Genomic DNA, 10,827 nt, shown 5'->3' with positions numbered 1-10,827 from the left:
TTTTAAACTAAATATGCTTTCTATTTCCACATTCTTCAGTAAAAGTATATGGTATTAAATTCCTTATAGAAGGTAAAACTATGGTAGTTTGTATAAAAATGGAACTATGCAAATCATCAGTAGACTACCTAGAAAAATTTTATAGAAAATAAGCAGCCAATATATATTTTATTGTCTCTAACTCTCCCTTTAAATACATTTTATTTAACCTAAGACATCTCAATTTGTAATGAATATTAAAGTTTTAATAAGATTTTATATTTTAACCCTAAGCTTTCTAAAGCTAGTATTTTAATTTAATATTCTGAGATACAATTCACATACTATAAAACTGCCTCTTTAAAATGTACAATTTTTTAAAGTATACAATTCAGAGTGGTTTTGTATATTTGAAAAGTTGTGCAACCATCACCACAATCTAATTCCAGAACATTTTTATTCTTCAAAAGAAACTTCACACCCATTAGCAGTCAATTCCTGTTCCCTCTACCTCAGCTCACCACAGCTACCAATTTGTTTTTCTGTTTCTGTAGATTTGTCTGTTAAGAGACATTTCATATCAATGTGGCCATACAGTAAGTGGTCTTTTGTGCCTGGCTTTTCTCACTTAGCATTTTTAAAGGTTCATTCATGTTGTAAACATATCAGTACTTAATTCCTTTTTATGGCTAAATAGTATAACTATATGGATAGATTACATTTTTACAGCTGGTCCTCAGTTAATGGATATTTGGGTTGTTTCTACATGTAGCTATTATGAATAACTGTACTATGAACAGATGTGTACATTTTGTGCAGACACACATTTTCTTATGTATATACCTAGAAAAACAATTGCTAGGTCATATGTAAACTGTTTAAACTTTTGAGAAAGTGTAAACATGTTTTTAAAGTAGCTGTACCATTTTACATTCTTAGCAGCAGTGTATGAGGGTTTGTTTCTCCATATTCTCACTCACACATATTATTGTCCTTTTTATTACAGTCATCCTAGTGGGCATCAAGTGCTGTCTCAGAGTTTCATATTTCCCTAATGACTAATGGGACCAGCATATTTTTATGTGCCTATTAGCCATCTGTTTACCTTTTTGGTTAACTATTTAAATTCTTTTGGAAGCTTTCTTTTACCAGCTACTCAATATCCTGACCTATTTGGGTGAATATTTCTCGTGATTTTGGGAGCACTATGTTCTCAGCAGTTTTTGGACACAATATGATGCTCCACTTGAGGCATGGTGCTGCAGATTTTAACTGCTCTATTACAGATTTTTCTACCTTCATTAGCTGTCCATTACAGAGGAAGGTGTTTTGAAATTGTCAGTAATACTTGTGGATCTATGACTTTCCCTTCAGTTTAATGTTTTGCCTTATGTAGTTAGGTGCTTTGTTTAATGAAATATGTATTAAGAACTATTAGTTCTTGTTAGCAAACTGCCTGTTATATCATTATATGATCACTGTAATCCTTGTTTACTATGAAGTACAAATCAAATTAATATGGTTTCAACATGTTTATGTTTGCATAATTTCTATTTAATCTGTTGTATGTTTATCTTATATTTTTAAAATATTTGTATACTTTTCAGCTGATAGATAAAAAGTACTAAATTAAAAAATATCCTGGCCAAAATATATTGTAGTGATATTTTAATCAAACGATCCTCTTGTAATGAAGTTCCTTTCAAAATGAAATACACTGTAAAAGAGAAGAAGCATTTGAAAATCCAGATAAGTGGTACTGTACTGATCATAGAATTAAAGGGACCTATAGTAGGAAGGCATCTCAGAGGTATTACTGCTTACTAGTAATGCTACCACCTTGCTGAGTACATTTAGCAAGGATAAAAATAAACTTTTTGTACAGCTAACCCTAGCAAAAGCAAGAAATTATCAAACATTTTTTCCCCATATTTCTAGTGCTTAACTTCTGTGAAAAAGAAAAGCATTTGGTAACAGTTGTAGGTATCAGCTCTACTTAGCGGCTAATTATATGCCCCATTAAGCAGGCATTATTAGCCCTTGGAGATATCTCTAAGTGTGAAATGAAAAGTGGTGTGTCTCCCTTCCCCATTAAAGCCAAGAAGAAATACCTTGCTTGGAGGAGAACAGGGCTTTAAGTGCCTTATCTATAAGAATGGGCTATACCTGAGTGCATCCCATCTTCTCAAAGAGCTCTCTTCCCCTGTAAGATAAACTGGAATCTAAAGTCAGTGCTGCAGCAAGCCTATTTCTAGGGATAACCACAGCAGATTAGGAAGGTTTCTTTTACTCGGATTCTTTCAAGTTAAGATTTTCAGCAATATCTTCTGCCAAACCTGCTCCCTTTTCCTCCAGGCATTTTCTAATCCCTACTGTCCCTTTAAGGGACCTTATCAGACCTTATTCTTTTTCTCTATGCTCTAAGGCTCGTAGAGTTCTAAACTGTATATTTTCTAGAATATTTATCATTACCCACTCTGATTATAAAATGATTTAAAGGTATAGCTAATATTTAATTTCTTCAGACCATAAATTTTCTTTTCTGACATTCCTATGGTTACATTATTTCTACCTCTGGCATTAACATGTTGATACATAATATGAATATATTTCTATATTATATATTCATACACATATGAATACAAATATACTCTTTATTAAAAGAGAGATCTCTGTGATTCTATTATGGACTTTAACTCCTCACAGATGGTCAGTGAAGAGAAGGACAAAAGATGGATATAGAATCTTTAAGCACCAGGGGAAAGAACTTTAAGTGTTCTTCTGGAATATGAGCGCAACGAGAATATAAAAATTGAAATAGTTTTGCAGCTTGGATGCTATGAATTTAATTTCACTATTTCACTCCTATGACAGATTCTTAGCTAGTTAGAGGTCACAAAGTCAAGTATTTTGTGAATTTAAACTGGTAATCTGACTGTAGCAAGCACAGATGAGCAACTAATATGAAGAACAATGATTCATATGCAACAGTGGGCCACTGAGAAAACACTGCTTATTAGCTTCTTATGTCAGACTTCAATAAAAAGAAAACCACTAAAATGAGTTCCTAATATTTTATCACTAAGACAGTTTTCAACCCTATGTTGCATATTAGAGTTATGTGAAAACCTGTTTTAAAATATAAAGAGGACAGGTGCAATAGTATATACCTATAATACCAGCCCTATGAAAAGCTGAGGCAGGAGGATCACAAGTTTGAGTCCAGTCTGGGAAACTTGGGAGACTTATGGAAACTGTCAAAATGAAGGGGGTGGGTAAAACAACACTGACCAAGACATAGGCAGACTGGGCTCTATACCAGAGATTATGACATACTGTCTGAGGTGGATTCTAAGTGTCATATTTTTTGAAGTTCCTAAAAGAGATTTTTATGGATAAGTAGAGATGAAAGGTTTGGATAATAAACACCTTCTGGTCTTTACTATGTGGGAAGGACTGTGTTTAGTTTGGAAAAGCACATATATATTTTAAAGGGGATTATATGAAAAAAAAGAGATCAATACCAACTGAGCCTGCCATCTTTACGCTTGACGAAGGTCATGATATTTCTTCTTACAGGACTTTATTAAATTGTTTATATTTTATTTTCCTGACTTTTACTTTCTTCTAAAAATGGAAGTTTTTGTCTTTTGACAGTCTTTATTTGATTGGGAATGCTTAGGTGTGACAGTGATAGGAATATTAAGAGGGTTATATATAGGAATATTCAGCTACTGCCTTAGTTTAACTGTTTTCTAGTTGTCTTGGCATATTTTATAGTGCCTGAATTCTTTCAGAGCTCAGCTCAAAGCTAATACAAATGAAGCAGCTGTGGCTGCATTGTGCTATAGTCACATGGAAGGCCAACTTGGACCATTGTGTTATGGAAATGAGAACACTAAGCTGAGCACCTGGCCCGGAATACAAGCAGCTCTCTCTTAGCCAAAGCCAAATTGATGGTATCATCAAAGTGGAAGTGATACAAACATCATAAATATCAATAGTCATTTTATAAATGGAATATGAGGAAGTTTGTTCTAAAAGTTCACACACTGTGAGATAAGTATACAGAATTATAAGACACGATTATTTTCCCTTTCTGAAATAAATGCAAGTACCTGGATAACAAGATAACTCTAGTGTTCATCACCTCTGTAAATCATTTAAATGTACTTTTAGCAATGTATAAAATATATGAAGAATATTTTATTTAAAGGGAAACAAGTACATACAAAGGCAAAAAGACTAGCAAGGTGTAAAAGAAAACAAAGAAGTATAGTCTTTTTGAAAGAAGCAAAAACTATTTAAATAACTAAACAGTTTTTGAAGGATCGAACTGTCAAAACTCACATCTACAAAAACACTGTGAGCATATACATATGTATAATACCTACATGCTCAAAGAAATATTCCTAGAAGCAAACCATTGAAGAACTTTATCTAGTTCGAGTCTCTAATAAAAATATACACAGTATACATACATAAAATACCATAGCTCTGAATTCCAATGTTAAATAAAACTTCTTTTTGTTAAGAAAAAAGATCTAACCACTCTGCACAGGCATAATTATTCCAAATAATTTCTTCCTAAATGCTTGTTAAGTGCTATTGAATATTTATTATTTCATTTTATAAGAGACATTTCAGTGACACCAAGAAAGTATGAGATTAACTCATTCTATTTGGATATTTCCTTAACTCATGCATATTTTATTCATTTAACAATTATTTGTTGAGTATTTACCATATGTAAAGTACTGTGTTAAGACATTTGTGGGTGTTACAAAGATGATTAGGCACTGTCTAACACACTGTGTTGTTAATAACTCATATTACCATGTTTCCTACTTCTTTATGAGTTTGGTCATTTTTTCTCTGTTATTACCAGATCACAGGTTCTCTGGGAATGGAAAATTCTGTTTTCATTTCTGTTTCCCCAGTACAAAACACAAAACAACAAGTACAAAACCCAGTACAAAACATCAAGAATGTATCAATAATTGGTGAATCATTAAATAAAGTAAGCATTCAATAAATGTGTGAATAATTTCAGTCAGGACTTGTTAAAATCTATTTCATCTGCTCTCGGTAAGTCTGAAAAGAATAAGGCCCTTTTGAGGGTGTACTATTATTCCTTTGGGGGATCCACTTGATGAGTGGTGAACATACTGCTCAAGTAAAAAAATATGAATCTGAGAATCATAAGTACATGTAGTACATGTGCTAAAATATCACTTCTCTCTCTTCAAAACTTAATATGGAAATGCTCTTCAAAATACTGTATTAATAGTATAAAGTTAAACACTGCGTTTAGCTCTTTGTGCTATGTACTTGCCTATATTCACAATCTACTGTTATTAATTACATAAATATTTCATGTTCTCCTGAAAACATTTCATACTTCTAATCAGAAATATATTTAAGTAAATCATATTAACTGCTAGTATTACATGGAAGCTAAAAAAGTGAAAATGTACTTTTACAGATATCTCAGTAAGTACTATAGTACCTCATTTAGCTAGCATATGTTGGTTCCTCTCCAAAATATAAATTATTGGGCCTGGGATGTAGCTCAATGGCACGATTCCTGCCTTGCAAGCACAAGGTCCTGAGTTTGGTCCCTGGTACCAAAAAATACATATACGCATATAAATTAATTATCTATATCTATGATCAAGGAGTAAGGCACTTCACAAACCAGATTTTTCTGAAAACAAGTCTTATTACATATCTTTTAAGATTTTAAATATTTTCAAAGTATAATTATCACATAATATAGTTACAGTCTGAAAAAAATACATGACAAATAAAGTGCCACTTTTTCTTAATTCAGGATCATTACATCAATGTTATTTTCTATACTATGTACCATCCTGAAATACAATGGTACTTTAATGTTATTAATAAATGTAAAGCTATTTGCTTTTGTACTAAATGGATTCAGATTATTTTTTATCGTTTTTTTTTTGCAGTAGTAAGGATCGAACTCAGGACTTTTGTGCTTGCACTTGCGAGACTGGGGTGGCACCACTGAGCTAAATCCCTGGCCCAGATTCAGATTATTTTTAATGCTTCCTTATCTTTCAATTTCTCTATTTCCCTCCTCTACTCAGACTGTTTTTCCACTTTCTTCTTCTTTTAATCAGTGTGTCTTGATGGTTATTTTTCAAAAAACAAGATTAGGACCTGTCAATGGTTAAATTCTCCCAGAAAGCTAAGTCTAGCCTTGTGTGACTGATATTTGCTTGCCAAAAGCCCTTTCCTTTCTATTTTATTTTTTGTGGTCCCAGGATTGAATCCAAGGCCTTTGCACTGATTTACATCCCCAGCTCTTATATTTTTTTTATTCTGAGGAGGGGTTTACTAAATGGCTAAATTGCCCAGCCTGGGCTCAAACCTGCACTCCTCCTGTTTCAGACTCCCAGAGTGCTTGGATTATAGGTATATGCCTAACTTCCTTCCTCATTATTTTTAAGACTACTAAAAAGGTACATGATAGGCAGTGCTACCTTTCACATATATGTACATTATTATGTTATAACTTTTACTAGAGAATGATTATTCTAATTACTAAGTTAAATCTTAAATTAAGTGTCAATTTATTGTTTAAATAAATGAAAACTGTGATTCATAATTAATTCAAAGTTTGGAAGTCTGACTATAAACTTTAGAGTTAGTACGGAACATACTTCAGTGTCACCATATTGCAGGTAAATATTCTTCTTCATTTATCAACTTTTTTATAAAACATTTACCATTTTGTTCTAGCATAATGGTGTGAAAATGTCAAATTCTAACTGAATCTTTAATTCAACTAAGTATATTATTAAATTCTGTACTTGGATAGTTTCACTATGTTGGTTCCTGCTATGAGTTCCTGCTTTATCAGGAAAATAAGAAGAATATGGGAAAGGAAAAAAAATGTTATTATTGAAGAAAATAAAATATAGGTTTTTATGTCTATGAAACAAAGACATTAACAGGCTGGGGATTTAGCTTAGTGGTTCTGCTGCCTGCCTTGCAAGAGCAAGGTCCTGAGTTCAATCCCTGCCACCAAAGAAGAAAAAAAGAAATTTATTCCAAGGCACTGCATCTGATATTTTAAAATTCCTGGCATAATCTAACTAGAATATTAATCTAACACTCACTTGTGATTTTTAAAAATGAGAAAATTTATCGAACTTTGTATAAAGTGTCACAGGAATAGACGTGCATAAAATGTATATGTTCCTAAAGTGAAAGAAGGGGAAATTTTGCTGCCTGCGGTTAATACAAAATAAAACACCAATTTTGTTTAACTTACATATAAATGTCAGCTTATACACTTCAAATAGTTAAACTTAAAAAAGGTCATCTCAACTTTAAAAAAAAAAGTATGGGAATAATGAAAGAATACAGAATGTAACTCAGCTGAATTAAGAAGGAAGGGGAGGGGGAGGGAGAGAAAACAAAACCACTTTTTTCCCAAATAGAAATGCATTTCTACTTTATACTGATTTTTATTGTACCTACAATAATGACTAACCTCCTGAAGCAAATTCTTTTCAAGCATAACTTTTAGTATGTTTAGAAAGTAAATACATTTCTTGCCCAATAAACAAAAGAGATGACTTAAAACGGAGTTACTCAGAATTATAGCATAAATATCCAAAACCAGGCCTCCACCTACTGGCCAGCTGAGCTGATCACCTATGGTCCTTCTACCTCAGCATACTTTTGTGCTAAATGTTGGTTCTCAGTTCTTCTTGACCAGTTTAAGAAGTTATCTTCCTTCAGGCTATTAAACAATATTTACACAAAAAAATATGTGATTACGCTGTCATCTAAAAGATCATTAAGTAAAACATAGGCTGGTTCATAGGATTAGAATTCACAACTGTCTAATTCTCTCTGAGTTTTCTTTGCAACTTCATGATTTTTATCACTCTGCTTATGATGTAGCACTGGAAAAAAAAAATCCCTAAAAAAGAACTCTACCATTATCGTCACAGAATTGTGAAACTTTGGTAAAAAAAAATCTGCAAAGATTTGCACTCTACAGTTTATAGGAATTCAAATGAATTGTATTTAGTAGTATATTTTGGAAATATCCCACAGGTAAAAATAACATTCTCTAAAATTAAAGTCTTATGCTGGAAATAGTGGTTATTAGCCACAATTAATCTGTATAAGTTGATAACTCTGTTTTTCAGCCCCAGTATTGTAAGGAAACTTTTGAGTAACAAAGTTTGGATTCCTCAGTAGCTGTCTCTAACTCTAAGAGGAAGGGAGAAAAGTAAGATACTCTTCTAAAGAAAAGAAATACTTACTGGTACTTTGAAGGGTGAGGTATTTGCAGTGTCCATGGAACTGGGTTTTTCTGATGTACTGGTCCCTGAGATACTCCTTCTACGGGGGGACCTTTCTGCTGGTACCTCTGGAAAAGAGGAGGAAAGTTGAATCACTGTTAAGAACCCAAAGTTTAAGATCTTCTACTACATTATAAAATTATTGTTCTTTTACCTACCAAAAAAGCCATTTGTTTTAAAGCTGCTATCTAGATATAATTTGTCCCTACCTTTGTGGTGTTTGACCTATAAAGACATTAGAGAGACTTGGTCAGAGTTAAAAATCCGCTTTAGTGTGAGAACTCATACCTTTAAATGTGCACACGTAAAAATAATTTTCTCTGAGCTATGATTATTAAATTCATTTGATCTTTGTATCTTGTATAGGTCAGCAATGTAGGAGTTAATAGAATCAAAAGTAATTTCTAAAATTCTTATGAACAAAGTATAGTCTACTGTTACACATGATTTGATGGTGTTTGCACAAAGGTCAAAGTTCAGATCTGTGCAGATAAGATGATTCACCAGACTGCAACAAAAGGGCCATGAGTAGGCTGAAAACTGCTGCCAGGATAAAATAATATATATGCCTATGCAGATATAAAAATAGATCAGCTTCTCCTTGTTCTGGCAATATGACCTTACTAAAATCTTACTTACTCTGGAAGCTTAAATTTGTTCAAACTGACCTAACAAGCTTAAGATTTTTTAGATTTTGTGATGCTCTCTAATTTAATTTCTATAAACTGTATTAAGGCATTTTAAGATTTTTCTCATAGAGTGATATATATATATATACACACACACACACACACACACACACACACATATGCACATACATATGCAAATACAGATGATAAATATATACATATTATACCTTTATCACAACTGCTTCCCATCTCCACTTCAACTGACAGACATTTAGGAATCCAGCTTCTCAGACAACATTAGATAATCTCAACATGGACAAGAAAAAAACCCACATTCTATAAAAAGTATTCTGGGTTATCTTCCAGATCTTAAAAAATAAGGTGTAAATCGTGACTCCGGAGACTGACATTTTGATTCCTGCTGTTCTCCCTTTAAGATAGATGCAGTTTAAACTTCCATTTCTGGCCTCCTGGCCCCTGGGATCCGTGCTACTTCCACTTAAGAGAAAGCGTTTTTTCTCCACTCCCTCCCTGTCTTGCTCTTCCCCCTCCCTTTCTACAGCTTGCAGAGAGAGAGCAAGCGAGAAAGAAACACACAGGACTGCAGCTATTCATTCAATCAATCGTTCTGACTGCACATCCTTATTAGTTACTTTCAGGCTATTAACAGATGTCCAACCACTGTCTCCCTTCAGTTACAGAAAATGTCACTGTATTACACTAATCTGATACAAGAAAAAACATTTATTGAAATTTATACTCAGCTAGTGCTAAAAGGACACCATTTTATATAGACCCAGGAATGCACACAAATCAATCCCCTCTGTGAAAACCCAACTCAAAGGGCTTACCCTATTACTATTTGTATGCCAGACATTGATTTTCTTTTCCATGACTAAACATATCTTCTCTGACAACTTGACCAGTAAGATATAAGCTAAACCATAACATCCCTAATGACTGAGAAGTCTACATCACATCTTATATGTAGTTGAATAGAGTTCCACGCTATTACTGCATTTTAAAATAATGACCAATAACCGCAAGTCTCTCAACTTTTCTCTAACCACTAGTGGGTAAATGAGCCTTAATGTACAAAACCATTTTCAGAATTAGGCACACATGACTTCTGACGCTCATCTCTGAAAAAAAAAATGGCAGTATAATTAGCTCAGATTCATCGGAATGGCACAGAGGAATTTAAGCAAATCAGTTTGTAGGAGCACACAACAGCCAGACCTTCAAACTACAAGAATATAACTTCACAGATTATTCAAGTGAAGTGATTCTGTAACAGGGGGATAAGGCAGGTGGGGGAGAGGAGCTGGCAAAGGTATAAGAAAACCTCATCTTTTTTCCTGATAATTATTTACAAAGGAACTGTGACCTTAAATTAATCAAAAAGATACTGGACATTATAATATAGGATATATTAGTCTCTCAATTGACAGTGGGCTCAAACTGTGAAAAGTTTCATTATCTAGGATAAAACAATTTAGTAAACAGTTTCATTAATATTCAATATTCTAGCTACGGAAAAATAGTAAAACTAATTTTCTTACCTTTTTCCAATTATTAATGGTAGTTATCAGGCATATGAACTCACTGTTTTATCTGTTTAAAAATTATACTGGCTAAAGTGAGCAATCATATTTCAAACTCTAATAAATATGATACTAAACTTTTCCCTCTATTTTCTTTCTGTATCATGGAAAAAAATCACAAGCCTGCTGTAGCTTTGGGGATGTTATTGTGTCTAGAAAGAAGCAATGAAACTATTCTTTAAGACTGAACAAATGCCACTATAAAGAGGAAAGAAAGGAAATGAAGTTAAATCAAGTAGTGAAAAGATGATTACACTAGGTTGATTT

The 10,827-nt window shown here is 33.1% G+C and overlaps 1 protein-coding gene across 7 annotated transcripts in view; it reads right to left on the bottom strand.

Annotated features, from left to right (window-relative positions):
- The window catches only part of Rasal2 (RAS protein activator like 2), a 299,612-nt gene that overhangs the window by 77,950 nt on the left and 210,835 nt on the right, over window positions 1–10,827 (bottom strand). For 6 of the 7 annotated variants that reach the window (XM_010630221.1, XM_010630215.3, XM_010630216.3 and 3 more), the window contains one exon: window positions 8,289–8,395. In XM_010630221.1, the coding sequence (XP_010628523.1) occupies window positions 8,289–8,395 (107 nt within the window). Of the gene's footprint in view, window positions 1–8,288; window positions 8,396–9,183; window positions 9,395–10,827 lie in introns of those variants that run through there. The other variant, XM_010630220.3, reaches the window with a different exon arrangement.

Source organism: Fukomys damarensis, unplaced genomic scaffold (assembly GCF_012274545.1).
Source record: "Fukomys damarensis isolate Sample0158 unplaced genomic scaffold, DMR_v1.0_HiC HiC_scaffold_11, whole genome shotgun sequence".
NCBI lineage: Eukaryota > Metazoa > Chordata > Mammalia > Rodentia > Bathyergidae > Fukomys > Fukomys damarensis.
The sequence above is the reverse complement of the archived record's forward strand: the minus strand, read 5'-3'. Positions and strand labels throughout refer to the sequence as shown.